The 22,843-nt window shown below is 56.4% G+C and overlaps 1 protein-coding gene across 1 annotated transcript; it reads left to right on the forward strand.

The window, feature by feature from the left end:
- Positions 1–1,477: 1,477 nt before the first annotated feature.
- Positions 1,478–12,485, forward strand: CALY (calcyon neuron specific vesicular protein). Its single transcript, XM_023185794.1, has 6 exons — positions 1,478–1,627; positions 8,596–8,750; positions 9,584–9,697; positions 10,605–10,718; positions 11,790–12,109; positions 12,342–12,485. Exons 2-5 carry the CDS (start codon positions 8,616–8,618, stop codon positions 12,078–12,080), a joined length of 654 nt encoding a protein of 217 aa, XP_023041562.1. The 5' UTR covers positions 1,478–1,627; positions 8,596–8,615; the 3' UTR covers positions 12,081–12,109; positions 12,342–12,485.
- Positions 12,486–22,843: the final 10,358 nt, after the last annotated feature.

Here is a 22,843-nt window from a genome sequence, read left to right on the forward strand (position 1 = left end):
GTGTCTAAGGGGTGTGTGTGCTGTGTGTTTGGGTGTGTGGTGTGTGTGAAACATGTGTGTTTCCTGTGTGACTGGTGTCAGGTGTGTGGGTATGTGAGGTGTGTGTCTGGGGTGTATGAGGTGTGTGTGTTTGGGTGTGTCTGGTGTGTGTGAACTGTATGTGTCAAGGGCATGTGTGAGGTGTGAGTTGGGAGTGTGTTTCAGATGTGTGTGTAAGAGGTGTGTGTGATGTGTGTATGGTGAGTGTGTCTGGTGTGTCTGGGGGTGTGTGGGGTGTGTGTGAGGTGTGTGTTTGGATATGTCTGGTGTGTGAGGTGTGTATTTCTGGGGTGTGTGTCAGGTGTGCGTCTGGAGTGTGGGTCAGGTATGTGTATGTCAGGTGTGTGGTGTGTGTGTCAAGGGTATGTGTGAGGTGAGTGTGTTTGGGTGTGTCTGATGTGTGTTTCTGGGGTATGTGTCATGTGGGCATCAGGTGTGTGTGGGGCATGTGTTTGGCTGTGTCTGCTGTTTAAGCTGTGTGTTTCTGGGGTATCAGGTGTGTGTGTGGTATATGTGAGGTCTGTGTTTAGGTGTGTCTGGTGTGTGAGGTGTGTTTCTGGGGTGTCAGGTGTGTGTGTCAGGTGTCTGGGGTGTGTGTGAGGTGTGTGTTTAGATGTATTTGGTGTTTGAGGAGTGTGTTTCAGGGGAAGGGTGTCAGGTGTGTGTGGGGGTGTGTGTGACAGGTGTGTGGGTGTGTCTGGTGTGTCGGGTGTGGATGTGTCGAGTGTGTGTGTGTGAAGTGTGTGTTTGGATGTGTCTGGTGTTTGAGGTGTGTTTCTGGGGGTGTCAGGTGTGTGTCAGGTGTGAAGTGTGTGGATGTCTGGTGTTTGACGTGTATGTTTCTGCGGGGTGTCAGGTGTGTGTGGATGTATCTGGTGTTTGAGGTGTGTGTTTCTGGGGTGTGTGTGTCAGGTGTGTGAGGTGTGTGTCAAATGTGTCTGGGGTATCAGGTGTGTGTTGGGTGTGTCAGGTGTATGCTTCTGGGGGTGTGTGAAGTGTGTGTGTGTCAGGTGTGGGGTGTGCATCTGGGATGTGTGTGTCAGGTGTGTATCAGGTGTGTCTGGGGTGTGTGTCAGGTATGTGTGAAGTGTGTGTTTGGTGTTTGAAATGTGTGATTCTGGGGGTGTGTCAGGTGTGTGGGGTGTGTGCGCCTGGGGTGTGTGTGTGGATGTGTCTGGTGTTTGAGGTGTGTGTCAGGTGTGTGTGTCAGCTGTGTCTGGTGTGTGAGGTGTGTCTGTGAGGTGTGTGGGATGTGTGAGGTGTGTGTGTGGATGTTTCTGGTGTTTGAGGTGTGGTTTCTGGGGGTGTGTCAGGTATGTGTGTGAGGTGTGTGGTGAGGCCCGGGCAGGGTCCGAGGGGCGCATGCGCGGCTCCCTAGCAGGGGCGGTGGGTGGGGTAGGGGGGGTGCAGGGCCAGAGCCCAGGCCCCGCCTCCAGCCGCGTTTCCATGGCGACCGCAGCCTCGGTCTCGCCGCTTCAGCCCCCGCCCCGCCCGGCTGCGAAGCGTCTGGAACCGCATCCTCCGCATCCACATCCGCACCGTCGTCCTCCCCGAGCGCGTCCTGCAGCAGCTGCCAGTGGAGCCGCCTGTGAGCTATTTCCACATTTCTCCTTGCAGAGTGGGGGCGGGGGGCCCGAGTGGGTGCGGGGGTGCGAGGCGCGTGTGCGGCAGTGTGCGAGGTGCGTGTGCTCGCAAGTGCGCTTGTGCGTGGCGCGCGTGCGGATGAGGGTGTGAGTGTGCGTGTGTGCGAGGCGCGTGTGCGGATGCGAGTGTGCAGGGCGCGCTGCACCGCCGGCCCCCTCCCGCGGGCCTCCTCTGGTTGTCCCAGGCCAGGCCGACCCCGCGGACCCGAGGCAGTGGTCTCCAGGCCTCCCGTGACGGCGGGGCCCCGGCACGAGGGTCGCAGCCTGCAGTTCAGGGTGTCTCCGAGGTGGGCAGGGGGTGCCAGTTCCAGCTTCTGCCCAGCTGTCTGCGGGGTGGGGGGCGGGCGGCAGAAGGGGCGTCGGACCAGAGCACCGTGGAGCGGCTGCCCGCACGGGGGTGGGGGGTGGTCTTGATGGGGGCGTCTGCGAGACAGGCAGGAGGCGGCCAGAAGGCCGAGAGGGGCGCGGCTCCGGAACCACCTGCAACAGGCTCGGGTGCGGGGCCACAGGTGGCTGGACTGGAAGCGGAAGCAGCTGCGCGCCCACTCCCCTCCGCGGGGCTGCGCCGGCCCCGCAGTGCAGCCGCCTTTAAATCAGCCGGGCAGCCACGGCCGCCGGCAGCGCCAGGGGCGGGAGGCTGCGGTGGCGCCCGCGGGGGAGGGGCGGGACCCTGAGGGATCCGCAGTCACACGCTCTTGTGCCCGGCCCACACAAGCCCACCTGCGCGCACCCCCAGCGTGACGCAGCATTCCAGGTTGGGGGGCGCATGCGAAAGCGAGTCTGGGACGTGACCTCCAGCCGAGCTTCCATGGACTTTCGACTGAGAGCCCGCATCCCCGCCCCCGCCATCCATCTGTCCATCCGCACGGCCTCGCTCACCCGCGCCCCCACCAATCTGCCGTCAGCATCCCACGCCTCCCCCTGGGAGACAGGAGCCAGGCACTGCCTCCCTGCCAGAACGCGGCGGGTGGGGCGCAGGGGACCCGCAGAAGATGCCGCGACAGCGCAGGTGCAGGGAGGGGCCGGGAGGAGGAGCAGAGGCGGCCCCCTAGTTCCACGAGCCGCGTGCCTTCCGTGGGAGGAGGCCCCCATGATGCAGCAGTGCAAAGGGACTGTCTGGTGTGTGGGGCGGGAGGGTTGGACCCCACACACAGGCCAGTCCCCGCTTCCAACCCCGCATTGGAACCAGAAGGGAGGCTCCAGTGGGCCCCCAAAGGCTTTTTCTTCCTGAAGACGCTTCTCGGGCCTGTCTCCATTGCCATGCAAACCCGCGATGACGTAAATTGGCCGTCTGAGGAGTTGGAGTTGAAGTTTGGCTCGAAGGAGAACCCAGAAGCGCAGCTCCTCCTGGCGGGGTCCTGACCCCTGGCGCCGGCCCCCCGGGCCGTGACTGCGCCCCCCTCTCCGCCCCCCTCTCCCATCTGTACAGAGGCTGGGCTTGCTCTGGGAGTCCGCTTCGGGGAGTCCTCTGACCCCTCCTTCTCGGTGGTACCCCCACCCCCGCGGGCCAAGCTCCACCTCAAGCCCGGCGCGCGCCCGCCCTCGCCCCACAACCACGTCATTCCCCCGCCTCTTGGCCCTCCGCTGCTTCAGATTCCATGGATCTCTCCTGTATTTAAGCCCCGTAGGGCCTCGTCCGTCTCCACCTGCACACACAGGGACGCTGGCTGCACCGTGAAACCTCGTCCGCCGAGTGCCCATTGCCCCTGCCTGGGCCACGTGGGGACCCACCTCAGGCAGAGTCTCCAGCCCGGGGTGGGTGTTCGGGGGGCACTGCACGGCCTCTTCCGGAAAGGCCTGGCCGGGCACAGGATCGCCCGTTATGAACGCACCGCAACAAGGGGCACGGGTTAGGGCCCCAGAGCGCATGGTCAGGTCCAGGACTGGGCCCCCTGTCTCCCCTCGCCCAGCTCCTTCCGGCTCAGAGTGGCCTCCCCCATCTCCTATCCAGCCCTCGCTTTCCAGCCTCACTCCCGCCCACGCAGAGCCTTTCCCCCTCTGGTCCTTCCCCCTCAGTTCTTTCCACACACAAAATCTGCCACCTCCAAATCCTTCCCCCTCTGATTCTTCCCCCCTCATATCTTTCCCCCTCAGGTCCTTCCCCCCGCACGAGCCTCCCCCCTCAGTTCCCTCCCCCCCTCGTGCCCTCCCCCCTCAGATCCTTCAGAGCTTTCCCCTTCTGAGCCTTTCCGCCTCAGATCCTCCCCTACTCTGATCATTCCGCTTTCAGATCCTTCCCTCTCAGGTCTTTCCACACCTCTTAGATTCTTTCAACCCTCAGGTCTTTCCCCCTCAGATCCTTCCCGCCTGAGAGCCTTCCACTCAGATCATTCCGCCCTCAGGTTCTTGCTTATCATGCTTCCCCATCAGATCCTTCCACCTTCACATTCTTCCCCAGGCGAAAGTTGCCACCTTCTAACCTTTTTGCCCTCAGGTCCTTCCCCCTCAGTCATGCCCCCTCAGATCCTCCCCCCGTCAGATCCTTCCCCCCTCAGGTCCTTCCCCTTCATATCCTTCTCCGCTCAGAACTTTCCACTCACGGATCATTCCGCCCTCAGATTTTTCCCCCTCAGGTCCTTTCCCCCTCAGATCCTTCCCCGTTCAGATCCTTCTGCCCACAGAGCCTTCCCGCCTCAGAGCCTTCCACTCTCAGATCTTTCCCCCTCAAGAGTCTTCTCCCTTCAGAACTTTCCCTCTCACATACTTCCGCTCTCCGACCCTTCCCACCTGGGATCCTACCCCACTTGGATCCTTCCGCCAGTCTGATTCTTCCCGCCTCAGATCCTTCCACCCTCGGATCCTTCCCCCAGCGTCGGATCCTTCCCCCAGCGTCGGATCCTTACGCCCTCGGATCCCTCCCCCACCCCGTTGGGGTCCCTCCTCTCTCAGATTCTTCCACCTTCGACTCCCTCCGCTCCACCCCACCCCCACCCGCGCAATCTTCTCCCATTGGATCCCTCTGCCCTTGGATCCCTCACCCCTCGGATCCTTCCCCCCATCCGCGCCATCCTTCATCCTTACCCTTCAGATCCTTCCACCTTGCAATCATTCCACCCTCAGCTCCTTCCACCCTTAGATTCTTCTCCACGCAGATGCCTCCGCATTGTCTGTACTTGAGTGGCAGCAGCTGGGCAGAAGCTCTGTGACCACGGGTCCCCTGCTCCTGTTCCCGCGGCGCCTTCCCACACCTGGAACTCGCAGCGGAGCCTGGCCACTGCAGGGCGAGAAAGAGTGGTCACTGCTGGCTCTGGCAGTTAGTTAACTGGACGCCCCAGCGCTGCTGTCACAAATTACAAGCAGGTGGCTTAAAATAAATTCTTTCACAGTTCTGAAGTCAAGAAGTCCAAAATGAAGGTGTTCGCGGGGCCATGCTCCCTCCAAAGCCTCTAGGGGAGCTTCTTCCTCGCTTCCTCCAGCTTCTGGTGGCCCAAGCAATCCTTAGGTTTCAGCTGCATCATTCCAGTCCCTGCTCTGTCTACACATAGCACTCTTCTACACTTAATTTCCCTGTAATAAGGATACTAGTTTTGGATCAACACCCACCCTGATTCAGGACGAATTTATTTTAGCTTGATTACATCTGCAAAGACCCTATTTTCAAATAAGGTCCCATTCAAAGGCACCCCTCACACAGATCCTAAGACTTGAATGTATTTTTGAGGGAACATCGTTCAGCCCACAATGTACCCTCATCATTTGTGGGTTGCAACTGTCTTCTCCCAGTATTGGTTTCTGCTACCATTTTCTGAAGGCTGTTTTGATAAGCAGAAGTTCATAGTTTTAATGAAGTCATTTTATCAATATTTTCTTTTGTGGTTAGTACCTCTTGTCCTAGTGAAAAAATCTTTCCCTCCCTGAGATCAGAAAAATCTTCTCCTGTATTATCTTTGAGATGCTTTATTGTTTTGCTTTTCCAATTCAGGTTTATCCACCTGGAGTAGATTTCTCTGTGTAATGTGAGGTAGGGATCAGGCTCACTGCTTTTGATGCGGACAGAGGTTTACTGAGAGGCAGCCACACTGCAAATCAGGGTCTGTGTGTGCAAAGTGTGTCATGTGGGACTTCTTCCACCACACAGTAGCCCCACACCACTCCATTTCCAGTGCTGTGCAACAAGCCAGACCTGGCAGGTGAGACCTCCTCCATGTTTTTTTGTTTGTTTGTTTGTTTGTTTTTGATGGAGTTTTGCTCTTGTTGCCCAGGCTGGAGTGCAGTGGCACAATCTCGGCTCACTGCAACCTCTGCCTGCCAGGTTCAAGCGATTCTCCTGCCTCAGCCTCTCGACTAGCTGGGATTATAGGCGCCTGGCTAATTTTTGTATTTTTAGTCAAGACGGGGTTTCACTATGTTGGCCAGGTTGGTCTCAAACTCCTGATCTTGTGATCCACCCGCTTCTGCTTCCCAAAATGCTGGGATTACAGGCATGAGCCACCATGCCCGGCAGTCCATGTTATTTTCCAAGATACTTGGTGTGTTCCTGCCCCTCTGCTTTCCATGTAAAATGACAGTGCTTGTCAAGTTCATTTAAAAAACTGTTGGGATTTTGATTAAGATTTACTGCATCTATAGATTGGGGGGTGGGTAATTTGTTTAAACATGGAAACTCCCCAAATCCATAGACACAGCCTTCCCCCTTTACTTGGGGGATTTAGCTTTTCTTGGTCTCTGTCGACAATGTTCCCTGGTTTCCATGTGGAGGCCCTGCCCTGTCCCTGTTCCTCAGCTCTTTTTACACCTATTCCTGAGGATTTGATAGTTTTGATATTATTTAAATGGAGTACTTCAATAAATTATGTATTTATTTATTTTTGCCACTCACATATAGGAATGTAACTGATTTTTGAATATCTTAAATCCAACAGCCTTGCCAAACTCACTTTTTGATCCTTATGATTAGTCTATAGATTCTTCTGGGGTTTCTAAACACAGAAAGTGTTTCATGGGTGAATAATCAGAGTATTATTTATTCTTGTCTGGCACTAGAGCTCATTTCATTGTCCTACCCTACAGCATTGGCTGAGACCTCTAGCGCCATAACTTGTAGAACCGCAGATCAAGGTGCTTTCAGGATTCACATTCAGTGAGGCTTGCTGTGGGGATTTTGTGGTTCACTGTTACTGGATTACAGTACTCACCTCCTGCCTTAGTGCGCTAATGGGTCCGAGGAATAGTAAATGAGCCCTGATTCTTACCGAGTTACTTCTACTCCTCTAGCAATTGATTAGATACGCTTTTTCATTGTTCTGTTAATACGGTGAAAAATAGATTGCTTGCCAAATGTTAAGCCAAACTTCATTTCCAGAATACACCCAACCTGTCATATGTTACCCTTGTTGTATTCGCTGGACTCACCCTGCTTGAGCTTTGGGGCTTCGCAGTGGTGTGCGCCTGTGGAGGGGGCTGGCCTGTGAGCTCCTCTCCGATGCTGTCCTTGCTGGGTTAGGGGACTGAGGCTACGTTGGCTGCAGGAGCTGGTGAGTGCTCCCTTGTCTTTCTGGAAGAGTTTTGTGGACGTTTGCATTACTTTCCCTGTAAATGGTTGCTAGAATGCTGTGGTGATGCTGTCCGCGCTTGGAGTTCTTTGTGAGAAGGTTGCAATGGCAGATTCTCTTTCTTTCTTCTTCTTTTCTTTTTTTTTTTTTTTTTTTTGAGGCGGAGTCTCATTCTGTCACCCACGCTGGAGTGCAGTGTCGCGATCTTGGCTCATTGCATCCTCCGCCTCCCGGGTTCAGGCGATTCTCCCGCTTCAGCCTCCCGAGTAGCTGGGACCCCAGGCGCCACCATCGCACCGGGCCGCAGGTTCCGTTTCTACTGCACACAGGACCTTTCTTTTTTTCCTTTGATTGAATACATTTTGTTTTTCTGCTTTTTCCATCCATCAGCTCGGAGGTCATCCGCTACATTCCTTTTCTCTAGAAGGTCCGCCTGAAGGCGAAGCCGAGCACCCTCGGCCTCTCCGGGGTTAGTGGGGCCCTGCTGTGGCGTTCAGCTCCGCAGGGGCCCGGCTCTCCGCGGCCTTTAGCGCCGGGCTCGCAGCTGGGCTGACTCGCGGGTGCCCTCTTGTGGCCGCTCTGTCTCACTTCCTGCGTCTCCGGCAGAGTCGCCGGACAGAACCAGGACTGACTTCAGGATAAGCACGTCCCATGCCGCTTATTGCGAGGGATGTTCTTATATTACAAATGGGCTCGTTGCTTATCTGAAATTCAAATTTAGCTGGGTCTCCAGCATTTTTATGTGCTGAGTCTGGCACCCAACTCTCCAGACTGATGTCCGGGATTGTCGGCTTTAGGAGGTTGTCTAGAGTCAGGCCCGGTGGCTCATTCCTGTAATCCCAGCACTGTGGGAGGCTGAGGCAAGGAGATCGCTTGAGACCAGCCTGGGCAACCTGGCGAAACCCCGCCTCTACAAAACATGTAAAAATTATCCAGGCGTGGTGGTTTGCGCCTGTGGTCCCAGGTACTTGGGAGGCTGAGATGGTAGGATTGCTTAAGCCCAGGAGGCAGAGGCTGCAGTGAACCAAGATCACACCACTGCACTCCCACCTGGGCCACAAAACAAGATCCTGTCTCAAAAAAAAAAAAAGGAAGAAGAAGAAGGAAAAAGAGGAGGTTGTCTAGAGCAGCCGCTGGTGGAAGACTCCCCTGGCTTCATGGACAGTCACTGGTTGGGGTGCTCTCCCCTGCAGTGCTGTGGGGTCCAGAGGGGCTGTAGGGGTCAAGAAGGTACAGTACCCAGCATCTGGCTGGATTTGACCGGTTTGCCCAAGGAGGCTGGCCTGACCACTTTACAGCCTGTCCCTGGCTCTGGTGTGAGGAGCATTAGGACCAGCTCAGGGTCCTCTGGCTTTAGAGCCAGCTGGCGTGGGTGTGCAGGGGGCAGCCTGTGGGCAGTGACCCTGTCTGTCTCTGGACAGGACAAGCACTGCCATCCACCATGGTGAAGCTGGGCTGCAGCTTCTCTGGGAAGCCAGGTAAAGACCCTGGGGACCAGGATGGGGCTGCCATGGACAGTGTGCCTCTGATCAGCCCCTTGGACGTCAGCCAGCTCCAGCCGCCGCTCCCTGACCAGGTGAGGGCCTGGGCCAGTGTGGGGTCCCTTCTCAGGCTCCCCTGGGAACAAAGGGGTGTGGGGTGAGGTTTGTCTAGATGTGGCCTCTTCCCAGGTGCAGTAGAGCAAGCAGAAGAAGGACCATGGGGACCAAAACCCCAGTTGGCCATGGGCACTCTATGTGACCTCCTGGTCAGCTCTCCCATATGCCAGAGCTGGGCAAACTGGCCAACGGGTAACCAAGAATTCACGCACTGCCTCCTAGACAGCAGCCCGCCCACGTGCTGTCCATAGGGCACCCAGCAGGCAACGCTTCCCACCCTTCCCCTCGGGGCATGGCCCTGTCCTGGGTTGAGCCTGAGATATGGAGGTCCTTGGGCAAGTGACCACTGGGGGTGCTTATAGCAGAAACTGGGGAGAAGCAAAGAGCTCAGTTCTAGCCCAGCCCAGTTTGACCCACTAGGGAGTTGTGCAGCATGAAGGGTACCCCGAGTTTCCCTGCTGGAGGTGGGGGCAGCATCTATGCTGGGGACCCGGGACAGGAGGACCACCCCTGCTGGCCAAGGGCAATTCTCCAGCACCCTGAATTGAAGGCAGCAGGCAAAGCGAGGGGCTCCGTCAGCAACCAGGCCAAGCCCAGGGCTGCCATGTGCCCAGCAGACTTTCAGTGTCCACCTTCCCTTGGCCTAACTTGGTGGCTGCTGGAGCCCTGTCATTCACCAGACGGTCCTGGGAGATGGTCAGGGTCAACTCCACTGCCACGAAGCTGAGCCTGGCTCCTTCCCCTCTCAGTTCAGGGCTCTCTTGGGTCCCTGCCAGCTGCCCACTGAGGCCATGGCCATCTCTTTTCACAGGTGGTCATCAAGACGCAGACAGAATACCAGCTGTCCTCCCCAGACCAGCAGAAGAAGTTCCCTGACCTGGAGGGCCAGAGGCTGAACTGCAGCCACCCAGAGGAAGGGCGCAGGGTAACCACACTCACCCCGCCCACTGTGGGGGCTCAGGGCAGGGGGAGAAGGTGGAAGGCAGCTGGGGGTGCCTGGGCTCAGGCCAGGCCGGGCTGGAGTCCCATTGCTGTCTGCGAGGAGAGGGTGGCAGTGAGTCATCCCGCCCAGAGCTGGCCTCCAACTGCCCTGCAGTCATCAGGCCCCCTCACGGGGCTGCAGGTGCGGACTGACCAAACAGTGGTGCTCCTGAGATGTTTCTCTTCCTGGGAAGCGCTGGCCAGTACTGCTTGCCTGTTTGCCCAGAGGGTCATTGTCTCATCTTCAGTGACTTACGGGCTTTCTATGTAATACTTTCTTTCTGCAGTATATCTGGCAAATATCTTCTCTCATCCTCTTGTTTAAATCTCTCAACGTTATTAAGATAGCTTTAGTCATTTTTAGTGAACTGTTTCCAAAGCCTTCCATTCTCCAGTATTAAGATCTGCTAGGGCTCCCCGCCCCTGGCTTCACGTTCCAGTCTGCAGCCCATGTTACAGCACCCACCGTGGGCAGTCCCCTGGGAGGCCTGGTGAATGCAGCCTCCAACTCACCTGAGGTTGTGGCCCCCATCCCCTGTGGAGCCCACACCGAAGGGAAGCTGCAAATTCCTGCAAGACCCACCTGGGTCAAAGGCCACATCACTTTACCTGGTGGCAGATGTCTCCAGAACCCCAGTGGAGGGGCTGCCAGCAAGGCCTGGCCCCCAGGGTTGATGCCTGCACACTTGACCCTCGGAAAAGTCGGAAAAGCCACTGGCTGCCCAGGGCAGGGGTGGGGTATCAAGACTGGAGGGCGGGGATGGTCCTGTGCCAGCCCCAGCCCCTGAGGGGCTCCCCACAAAGGTGACCCCCGCCTGGCGTGGCTGAGCCCCTCTCTGCCCTCCCTCCAGCTGCCCACCGCGCGGATGATCGCCTTCGCCATGGCGCTGCTGGGCTGCGTGTTGATCATGTACAAGGCCATCTGGTACGATCAGTTCGCCTGCCCCGACGGCTTCCTGCTGCGGGTAAGGGGGGCCAGGGCTCTGGTGGGGGCAGTGGAGCTGCCCCTCCTCCCATAGCCTCCAGGCAGCGGGTGGCAGGGGTGTCTACTGCTGCTGGAGGAACGTAGTCTCCAAAGCCGTGTTCCTGTTCCTTCTCTAGAACATGAAATTCTATCTTTTGAAAATTTAAAAGAAAAGATGTGTTAGTGATGGGCTTCTCTTCTTGCAATTTAAAAAATAAGTAAGGCCGGGCGCGGTGGCTCAAGCCTGTAATCCCAGCACTTTGGGAGGCCGAGATGGGCGGATCACGACGAGGTCAGGAGATCGAGACCATCCTGGCTAACACGGTGAAACCCCGTCTCTACTAAAAAATACAAAAAACGAGCCGGGCGAGGTGGTGGGCGCCTGTAGTCCCAGCTACTCTGGAGGCTGAGGCAGGAGAATGGCGTAAACCCGCGAGGCGGAGCTTGCAGTGAGCTGAGGTCCAGCCACTGCACTCCAGCCTGGGCGACACAGCGAGACTCTGTCTCAGAAAAAATAAATAAATAAATAAGTAAAAGATGAGGCAGAAAAGATCGCCATCCAGCCGTCTCTCTAGGGGTCATCTGTCCTCCTGAGTGATTTGTGTGAGGTTTTATTTTTGTATAACATGATATTAATGCTCCCTACATATTTGGCAAATATTTTCTTCCATCCTTTTTTTTTTTTTTATCTCTTTGCCAATAATAGTTATAGCATTTAGTGTGTTTTTAAGCCTTTTATTTATCAGAAGTAAAATCTCCTTTTCTCCTTAACTCCATGGTTTACGTTCTGGAGCGCGCTCGCAAAGGCCTTGCTGGGCTGAGCAGGTCCACTGGTGTCTGTGCCCCTCTCCCTGGGTGGCCCCCTGAGGCCCTTACAACCCGCGACGTCCTGGCTCCGTGCCCCCCACCCCAGGGCCCTGAGTTCTGAACCGGAGGCTGACCTTCAGTGTCCTGAAACCATGGCTCCGTTACAAACTGTCCGCAGTGCCCCCAACCGCAGAAGCGGGAGGGCCCGGGACCGGGGCGCACAGGAGGGCTCAGCCCGCCGGCCCTGACCCAGCCCTTCCCGCAGCACAAGATCTGCACGCCGCTGACCCTGGAGATGTACTACACGGAGATGGACCCCGAGCGCCACCGCAGCATCCTGGCGGCCATCGGGGCCTACCCGCTGAGTCGCAAGCACGGCACGGAGACGCCAGCGGCCTGGGGGGACGGCTACCGCGCCGCCAAGGAGGAGCGCAAGGGGCCCACCCAGGCTGGAGCGGCCGCGGCCACCGAACCCCCCGGCAAGCCGTCGGCCAAGGCGGAGAAGGAGGCGGCGCGGAAGGCGGCCGGGAGCGCGGCGCCCCCGCCCGTGCAGTGATGGTCTCCGGCCCCGCAGCCCGGTCCGGGGTAGGTGCGCGCCGCGGGGCCCGGGCCGGCTCTGCCCAGGTCTCTTCCTGGCCTCCTGACACCGCTTCTGAGCCAGAGACCCCCGCCACCCGTCCCTTCCTCTTCCCTCCGACCCGGCCCGCCAGAACCTCGGGAGTGGGGGGTGTGAATCTGAGCCCACCGTGGGGCGCAGTGTCCGTGGGGAGCCCCCAGCCGCGTCGCCGCTCTTAACCCTCGGGCTCTGTCTCCGCAGCGTCCCCCGCCAGCTCCTGTGACCAGCGCGTCGCCCGATGCTCTCCGCCGTGTTCGTGTCTCGCCCCCAGGCGCCCTCGCTGCAGCCCCGCCCCCGTGGGTCTCTGACTCTGTCGCTTTTCTCTAAGTAAAGATTTCACGTTCACCGGAGTCTTCCATCTCTCCTGCGCGTCCTCTGCCCGGCTGGCCTTTCTCCCGCCCCCCACCCCGCCAGCTGTGAGTGAGGCCGGCATTGTGCTCCCCCCAGGGACCTCCGAAGGACCCAGGAGAGATTCCGTGGGGGCAGCTCCCGGGAAGCTGTGGCGCGCCCAGGTGGAGCACGTGCATCCTCGCGCTGCGTGGTCCCGGCCTTGTCCAAGCCCCACCGGGATATGCCTTAATGGCGGGGCTCTGGCCCACCCAGGGGAGCCTCAGGTCCATCCCTAATCGCTGCCCAGTCCCTTGTCCTGCTGGTTCCACCCCCACCATCTCTACCTGGTGCTGGGCCTGGGTCCCGGGCGTCTCCCCTCTGACAGGAGTGTCTGCCTCCCCGCTGACCCCTGGTTCTGGGCGGCACCCATGAGCAGCTTCTGTCTCCTAGATGTGCGGCCCACAGTCATAAATCACCAAGTGAAGAAAGAAGTGAATGGGGGCGTCTGAGTGGGGAGTGGCGCCTGAGGAGGGGTGAGCTCTGGCTCCTGGGGTCTGGGGTCTCCGTGTCCCTGGAGCCAGATGAAAGATGGTAAGGCTGAAGGGCCAGAGGAGCCTAGAGCTGCCGTGAGTCCCCCCGCAGCATCCCCACCACAGCCCCAGCATCCCCACCTCAGCCCCAGCCAACTCCCGGCACTGAACACTACAGGGAATGGACTTTGGCAGATCTCACCCACCGCCTGCACCACCCCAACCAGCTGCAGCTCTGCAGGGCCGCCCACCCAAACACCTGTCCTGGGATCCCTTTCCCCTGGGGCCCAGACACCCCACCTGGTGGGAGGGGAGTTCCGGCCTTGGGACTAAGGGCTTGCCGCTAAGAGACAGCAACAGAGCCTAGGCGGTCCCGCTAGCCACTGGAAGCAGCTTCAGGCAGGAGGGGCCGGCATTTCCTGCACTGCCTGGTGGAGGGTGGGGGCCTCACATACAGGTGGGATCCCCTTGGGAAGCCCCGCCTTGATCTCAGCATGGAGCCCAGTGACTTGGAGAACAGCCCAGGGCAGCCTCTAGGGCATCAAGGGAGCTGCCAGCGCCAGTGCCAGTGGATCTAACCTGTTCCTGGGCACTGGGCTAGGGGACTGGATAGTCACTGGAGTCCTGGTTGTGAACACAGGGCTGGATGCTCAGACCAGAGTGGATGGAAGACCCCCACCATTGGCTCCCAGGCCTGCTGGCAAGGTGGGGATCTAGGCAGCTTCCCAGCTCAGTGGGACTGGCCTGCTTTGGAACAGTGGGCAGTGCCCAGGAAGCCTGTGATCTGGGCCTGCCAGGGAAGCCGTGGTGAACTGGAGGCCAGCCAGGTGGGGTCAGGGAAGGCAGGGCCATGCACACCACACCCTTCACTGCTGGACTTCTAAGGGCATTGAACAGGCACATGCAGAACTGAGTTGGCCCTAATGGCCTGCAAGAGAGGAGGGCTGGGGGCCTGGGGCCTCAGCTGGGATATATGAGGGCAGGGAGTCTCTGCATGGCTGATGTTTGAATTAAAATACAGCTTTTCCCTTGTACTTTATTATTTTATTTTATTTTATTTTTTGAGACAGAGTCTTGCTCTGTCACCCAGGCTGGAGTGCAGTGGCGTGATCTCCATTCACTGCAAGCTCTGCCTCCTGGGTTCACACCATTCTCCTGCCTCAGCCTCCCGAGTAGCTGGGACTACAGGCGCCCGCCACCATACCTGGCTAATTTTTTTGTATTTTTAGTAGAGATGGGGTTTCACTATGTTAGCCAGGATGGTCTCGAACTCCTGACCTCGTGATCCACCTGCCTTGGCCTCCCAAAGTGCTGGGATTACAGGTGTGAGCCATTGCACCTGGCCATGCCAGACTATAACAATCAATTCTCAGCTAGGCGCGAGCAATGGCTCACGCCTGTAATCCCAGCACTGTGGGAGGCCGACATGGGCGGATCACTGTAGGGTACAGCCCTACGGGGCTTAGCGGGTGTTCTCCCCGCGTGTGGAGACGAGAGATTGTAAGAAATAAAGACACAAGACAAAGAGATAAAGAGAAAGCAGCTGGGCCCCGGGGACCACCACCACCAAGACGTGGAGACTGGTAGTGGCCCTGAACGGCTGGGCGCGCTAATATTTAGTGCATACAAGAACAAAGAGGCAGGGTAAGGAGGGTGGATCTTCTAAGTGATTGACAAGGTGAAACAAGTCACGTGATCACAGGACACAGGGCCCTTCCCTCTTAGGTAGCAGAAGTAGAGAGGCAAGGCAGCATATGTCAGCGTTTTCTTCTATGCACTTGTAGGAAAGATCAGACTTTAAGACTTTTACTATGTCTTCTACCGCTGTCTACTACGAACTTCAAAGAGGAACCAGGAATACGGGAGGAACATGAAAGTGGACAAGGAGCGTGACCGTTGAAGCACAGCACCACAGGGAGGGGTTTAGGCGGCCAGATGACTGTGGGTAGGCATGGATAATATCCAGCCTTCCACAAGAAGCTGGTGGAGCAGAGTGTTCCCTGACTCCTCCAAGGAAAGGAGACTACCTTTCGCGGTCTGCTAAGTAACAGGTGCCTTCCCAGACACTGGCGTTACCACTTGACCAAGGTGCCCTCAAGCGGCCCTTATGCGGGCGTGACAGAAGGCTCACCTCTTGCCTTCTAGGTCACTTCTCACTATATCTCTTCAGCACCTGACCCTATACCCGCCGGTTATTCCTTGGTTATATCAGTAATACAACAAAGAGTAATATTAAAAGCTAATGATTAATAATGTTTATACTAGTGATTGATAATGTCCATGATCATCTCTATATCTAATTTGTATTATAACTACTCTTATCCTATTTCCTTTATTATACTGAAACAGTTTGTGCCTTCAGTCTCTTGCCTCGGCACCTGGGTAATCCTTCACCCACAGATCACAAGGTCAGTAGATCAAGACCATCCTGGCTAACACAGTGAAACCCCCTCTGTACTAAAAAAAAAAAAAAAAAAAAAAAAAAAAAAAAAAAAAAAACTACAAAAAATTATCTGGGTGTGGTGGCAGGCGCCTATAGTCCCAGCTACTCAGGAGGCTGAGGCAGGAGAATGGCATGAACCTGGGAGGCAGAGCTTGCAGTGAGCCAAGATCGCGCCACTGTACTCCAGCCTGGGCGACAGAGCAAAACTCCGTCAAAAAAAAAAAAAAAAAAAAAAAAAAAATCATCGGGTCAGGTGCCGTGGCTCACACCTGTAATCCTAGCACTTTGGTTGGCCAAAGTGGGTGGATCACAAGGTCAGGTGATCAAGATCATCCTGACTAGCACGGTGAAACGCGGTTGAGAGATGAAGCCAGCTGGACTTCCTGGGTCAAGTGGGTACTTGGAGAACTTTTCTGTCTTACAAGAGGATTGTAAAATGCACCAATCAGCACTCTGTAGCTAGCTAGAGGTTTGTAAAATGCACCAATCAGTGCTCTGTAAAAACACACCAATCAGCGCTCTGTAGCTAGCTAGAGGTTTGTAAAATGGACCAATCAGCACTCTGTAAAATGGACCAATCAGCAGGACATGGGCAGGGACAAATAAGGGAATAAAAGCTGGCCACCACCCCCCCATATGCCCCAGCCAGCAGGGGCAACCTGCTCGGGTTCCCTTTCCCAATGTGGAAGCTTTGTTCTTTCACACTTCACAATAGATCTTGCTGCTATATATGCTTTGGGTCCGTGCCACCTTTAAGAGCTCTAACACTCACTGCGAAGCGGTCTATGGCTTCATTCTTGAAGTCAGCGAGACCACGAACCCACCAGAAGGAACCAACTCCAGACACACTACACACCGTCTCTACTAAAAATACAAAAAATTAGCTGGGCATTGTGCTGGGCGCCTGTAGTCCCAGCTACTCAGGAGGCTGAGGCAGGAGAATAGTGTGAACCTGGGAGGCGGAGCTTGCAGTGAGCCAAGATTGTGCCGCTCACTCCAGCCTGAGCAACAGAGCAAGACTCAAAAAAAAAAAAAAAAAAAAATCCTCATAGTAAGTAATCAAGCAAGAACTCACTCGTTACCTTGAGAGTGGCACCAAGCCATTCATGTCTGCCCCATGACCCAAACACCTTCCATCCAGGCCCCACCTTGAACGTTGGGGGTCAAATGTTAACATCCAAACTCTAGCATCTGGCATTCCACCCCATCCGCTCTATCACACTCCACCACCTCGTCTATCTACCTACCAGCCTATCAATTACCTGTCACCTATTGTCTATGGCCTATTATCTGTCATCGATCACCTATTGTCTATCACCTATTATCCTCTATCATCTATCACCTACCATCTATTATCTATCATCTATCAATAATCTGTCATCTCTTTAGCTGCTACCTACCTAACGTTTTTTCTGAGCCAATGAGTGAATGGGGCATCTGAGTGGGGAGTGGGGAGTGGGGTCTGAGGATGTGTAAGGCATCTCCCATTCCCTTGGAGCCAGATGGGAGCTGAGAAGGGCTCAGGGGCTCCTGGAGCTGCCGTAAGTCCCACCCTTCCCACCCGGCCTGGCAACTCCTTGCACTCAGAGGAAGTGACCTCTTTACCCTTAAATGCTTCAGTGTGGATTCCCCGCAAACAGGGGCGTTTTCTTACGTAAGCTTCATGCAATGATCAAAATCAGAAATTTAGGTTTCTAGATCCACACAACCCACATGAAAGCCAACGGGGGGGGGGGGGGGGGCTTCTGGCTTCCCTGTGTGCGAGCATGGATGCACGTACAGAGAGGAGGGGCGTGGATTGTGTGAGCGTGTGTGAGTGTGAGCACGGAACCACATACAGAAAGGAAGTGGAGTGGATCGTCTGTGCACGTGAATGAGCGTGAGAGGCAGAGAGGGGCAAGGGGGACAGTAGGAGTCAAGGAATGTGTCCACTGTGTTCCCAGCACCGGCCTTCAAATCTGGCTAATTCTTGGAGCTCACCTGTCACCTGCTCATCTACAGATGGGTAAACTGAGGCCCGCGGCAGAGGCCTTACATTCGCGCAGGGTGGCTGGAGCCGGGAGGATGTCTACGGACCCCTGCCTGCTCCCACACCTCCTCCCACAGGCTCCCAGCCGCCTGCCCCTGGCAGTGGGAGGCCTGGAAGCTGGGCCAGGACCATGGCGACCGCCGACTCTGGGCGGCTCCCCACGGGGCCACCCACATCCTCCAAGCGCGTCCCTCCACGGTGTCCGAGCTGACGCCCAGCGGAGAAGGTGACACTTCGCTGACGCCTCCAGGAGGTGGCGCTGCAGCCAGCCGTGCCGACCCGGGCCGCGGGGAAAGGGGAGGACGGCGACCGGTCGCCTGAGGTCTTCGTCGCCGCACGCCCCGGGGTATCGGCCGGCTGGCGGTGGAGCAGACACGGGCACAGCCTGTCCCTGTGAGGAGCGGGCGCAGGGGCCGGAGGATGAAGGGACGGGGCTTGGCGGCCCCGGCCTCCCTGTTTCCTGTGAAGGAGGACGGGGACCGGCACCGGCACTCACGGCTGCACTTCAGCCCGGAGTCATCCAGCACAGCTGGGCCCTGGCCTCTCCACCTGTGTGTGTTCCGGGGGGTGCGGCCTCTCCATCTCTGCCTCCTGAAGGAGAGTGCGGCCTTTCCATCTCTGTGTCCTGGGGGGGTGCGGCCCTTCCATCTCTGTGTCCTGGGGGGGTGCGGCCTTTCCATCTCTGTGTCCTGGCGGGGGTGCGGCCTTTCCATTTCTGTGTCCTGGGGGAGGTGCGGACCTTCCATCTCTGTGTCTGGGGGTTGTGGACATTCCATCCTGTGTCTCCTCTGAGTCTTCTCTTGACAGCTGTGACCTGGAAGCCACGGCCAGGTGTGTCCAGAGTTGGTTCCTTCCAGTGGGTTCATGGTCTCGCTGACTTCAAGAATGGAGCCACAGACCTTCGCGGTGAGTGTTACAGCTCTTAAAGATGGCATGGACCCAAAGAGTGAGCAGCAGCAAGATTTATTGTGAACAGCAGCGGGTTGCCACTGCTGGCTGGGCAGGGGAGGGGATTGTGTGTGTTTGTGTTTGTGTGTGTGTGTGTGTGTGTGTGTGTGTGTGTGTCTCGGGCCAGCTTTTATTCTCTGTATTTGTCCCTGCTCATGTCCTGCTGATTGGTCCATTTTACAGGGTACTGATTGGTCCATTTTAAAAACTTCTAGCTAGCTACAGAGCACTGATTGGTGCGTTTTTACAGAGCCCTGGTCGGTGCATTTTATAAACCTCTAGCTAGCTACAGAAAAGTTCTCCAAGTCCCCACTGGACCCAGGAAGTCCAGCTGGCTTCAGCTCTCACAGGTCTTGCAGCAGAAACATGAGCATCTCTGCCTGGCGCGGTGGCTCACGACTGTAATCCCAGCACTTTGGAAGGTCGAGGCAGGCAGATCACCTGAGGTCAGGAGTTCAAGACCAGCCTGGCCAACATAGTGAAATGCTGTATCTACTAAAAATACAAAAAGTAGCCGGGTATGGTGGTGTGCGTCTGTAATCCCAGTTACTCAGGAGACTGAGGCAGGAGAATCGCTTGAACCTGGGGGGCGGAGGTTGCAGTGAGCCAAGGTCATGCCACTGCACTCCAGCCTGGGCAAGAAGAGCACGACTGTCTCAAAAAAAAAAAAAAAAAAAAAAAAAGGAAAAACAGAAAAAGAAAGAAAAGAAACATGAGCATTGTTTGGACGAAGGGAGGCAAGATGGTGCACTTCCGGGTTCTTCTTCACCACCAACTCTTCCCGCGCGAAAATGCAGCCGGCGACCCGGGCGGGTGCAGACCAACTGGGCATGCGCCAGGTGACGTCAATCCGAAGAGACCAAGATTTACCTGGTCGCACCTGCGGAACGCCCCTGACACGCCCATGCCCCACCTATTGCCCTCCCACTCCTAGAAAAGCCGCTCTCCGCCATTGAGCCACGCTGCCTTCTCACAGCCCGGCGGCCTTCTTGCAGCCCCACTCCTGTCGGGATGTCGGGACTGTGGGAAGTCCGTCCGAGGGCCCCACGGGGGGACTCTGCCGGCCTCCTTCCCCGGAGGCCGACAGACTTCTCCCGCACACGTTAGGTTACCAAAATAAACGTGCAGTTTTGCTGTTACACTTGCCTACCCGCTGGTTCTTTTGCGCCCGCTCGGCTGGTCTTAGAAAAACAAGACAGATGGTGCCGAAACCCGGGAGGAGACCCCTCCTCAGAGCCCCCAGGGTCCGGGGAGCCTCCTCCTCCTCATTCCACGCCGCGGATGGACCAGGACCTGAGACCCGCTTCGCTCGCTCACACGGCCTCTCTGGGGTAAGTGCCCTTGTCTCCTCTTTACCTCCCTCGGCCAGAAACCCTGTGCAGGTCCGAGGTCCATTTTGAGCCACCAAGTGGCTTGGGAGAGCCTTGCAGGACGGAGACGTCCGCCTGAAGGTACTCTCCACTTTGGCTTCAAGAGCCTCCAGTCTGTCTCTGCTGGTTCCAAAGGACGCTTTGAAGCCAGGCAGAGATCCACTTCCATTTCCATTGTGTCCATTGTGTGTCGGTAAAGAGGAAACAAACGGGAAACCCCCCCAGTCCAAATTTCCAAAGAGCACCCCCTTAGGGTGCCTCCTAGCCAATTTAAAAACCTTACAGCTTGAACAAGAACTTAGGAGGAAGCGGTTAATTTTCCTTTCCACTGTGGCGTGATCGACCTCAGCAATTTCTGCCAGCGGCTAGGCAAGTGGTCCGAAATTTACATACAAGGCTTTTAGGCCTTGGGCTCTCGTCCCTATACTCCTTCTCTCCACCCCCTCCCTTCCTGCCCAGACTCCTCCTCCTCCCCCCATCCAGACTCTCCTCCTTCCTCCTCCTTATCTACTAGTAATCCACTCGGTCCGTGCCTCCTTCGGGGCCCCCAACTGGCTGTCTTGAGTCCCCTATCTCTGCCCACACCCTCCTACAGTGTTAGCGCCTTTGCGAGAGGTGGCTGGGGCGGAGGGGGTAGTCAGAGTACATGTCCCTTTTTCATTGGCCGATCTTTCCACCATTTTGGCGTCTTATTTCTCAATCAGCTCCTGACATTCGTAAAAAATTTCAAAAGGTAGAGGATGGTCCTCAGACACCAATACAAGACCTGGTTAAATTAGCCTTTAAGGTCTATAGCTCCAGAGAGGAGACGGCAGGCTCGCCTTGAACAGAAGTTACAGCTCCTAGCAGCGGCTTTACAGCCCAGTCGAAACCCCAGACCAGAGAGCACAAACCCCTCAGACTCCAAAGCTACAAAAGGAGCCTGCCTGCTATAAGTGCGGCAAGGCAGGACACTATGCCAACAGGTGTCCGCAAGGTCCCCGAGCCCCAACGCAGCCTTGCTATAAGTGCAAGGCATCAGGACATTAGGCCAGTGAATGTCCTAACCCTCGTCCACCAGCAACCCCCTGCCCTGCTTGCCAGCAGGGAGGAAACTGGAAGTCTGATTGCCCCACCCTGAGAACAGGTGCCGCGCCTCTACATGACCCCCTTTCCCAGGATCCTGGGAGCTCCTTCCAGCTCCTACATCTGGACGATGACAACTGAAGGTGCCGAGACTCGGGGACCCCCATCACCCTCGCCGAGCCGCGGGTAACTCTCCTGGTAGCGGGTAAGACAATTACTTTTTTAATCAACAGCGAGGCTCCCTATTCTGTTTTGCCGTCCTTCTCTAGACCTAGCCTTCCATCCAATATCTCTGTAGTAGGAGTAAGTGGAAAGCCATCCACTCCACGAAAAACTCCACCCCTTAATTGCTGCCTGGCCAACAATTACTTTGCGCAGTCGTTCCTCATTCCCAGCTAAAAAGGGCCCCTACCGAAAGCAATCAGTGGAAATCAGTTTGGCTTTCCCCCACTCGCCTCAAACTTACTAAATTTTCTTAACTATCTCATACTCCCCAACCTTGCCAGGACTATCCTTCTGGGTTTTGCCCATATTCCAACAAATGCTTCCATTCCTCATTCCTATACTAATACTGTGCCTTATTTTATTTTTCATCCATACGTCCAAATACCAACCATGGGCCCCGACCTTAACGACACCCCTTAACAGCAGGAAGTAGCCAGACAGACCACGGCGCCCCTTTATCACTATTACCAATAAAAGGTTGGACTGTTTGGACGAACGGAGGCAAGATGGTGCACTTCCGGGTTCTTCTTCACCACCAACTCTTCCCGCGCGAAAATGCAGCCGGCGACCCGGGCGGGTGCAGACCAACTGGGCATGCGCCAGGTGACGTCAATCCGAAGAGACCAAGATTTACCTGGTCGCACCTGCGGAACGCCCCTGACACGCCCATGCCCCACCTATTGCCCTCCCACTCCTAGAAAAGCCGCTCTCCGCCATTGAGCCACGCTGCCTTCTCACAGCCCGGCGGCCTTCTTGCAGCCCCACTCCTGTCGGGATGTCGGGACTGTGGGAAGTCCGTCCGAGAGCCCCACGGGGGGACTCTGCCGGCCTCCTTCCCTGGAGGCCGACAGACTTCTCCCGCACACCTTAGGTTACCAAAATAAACGTGCAGTTTTGCTGTTACACTTGCCTACCCGCTGGTTCTTTTGCGCCCGCTCGGCTGGTCTTAGAAAAACAAGACAAGCATCTCCTTAGAAATGGATGCAGCCCACGTACAATTACGATGCTGGCTTTAAAAAAAAAAATCAGTAACATTCTTCATACCAAAGTTCTACACTCCCCACTTGTCAGAAGAAAAACTGAGACAGAAAAAACAAATAGCTTCCAGGCAGAGATGAAGCTAGGATTGGAACCCAGGACCTACAGTCCCCAAAGAGTATAAAACAGTCCTGCTGTGAACAAAAGAGTTTTAGCAGAATCTGCTGTTGTGGAAAGGGCTGACACATCCTCGTGGAGCACTGCCACCAGGGCTGTGCTGCCGGCCTTGTGCAGGGAGCTCATGCAGGAGCTGGAGAAGGACTTGACGGGCTGGGACAGGATCTCTTCGGAGAGATAGAGAACAAGCAGTAAATGTGCATGTTTGCATTTTTCTTGTGTTGTGCTTTCTCAAGCGGCTGACCGGCCCTGGGCGACCCCGCCACAGCCACCCTCAGCCATTGCTCATCTCCAACCCCACACACGTGCATGTTAAGCCTCTCTTCACCTATGCACCCAGGCCTGGGCTTCAGGCTTTAGTGTCTTCCTTTGAGTGCTTGGGAACCTGCCTTCAGTTTTCAGAGCACAAAGCACTGAGCGATGTCAGCTCTGAACCTGAGGCCCTTGAGATTCCCTGATTCCAGGTTGCTGGAGAGCTCTCAGCATCACCCTGTGGAGCTGGGCAGCAGCTGCAGATGACCACCAGCTGCCTCCAGCCAGACCCAGAGCCCCAAAAGGAGTGGGCTGTGAGGTGATGCTGGGGGCGGGGGTGATGCCGGGGGCTGTGA

The sequence above is a fragment of the Piliocolobus tephrosceles genome, chromosome 9, assembly GCF_002776525.5.
Source record: "Piliocolobus tephrosceles isolate RC106 chromosome 9, ASM277652v3, whole genome shotgun sequence".
NCBI classification, from domain to species: Eukaryota; Metazoa; Chordata; class Mammalia; order Primates; family Cercopithecidae; genus Piliocolobus; species Piliocolobus tephrosceles.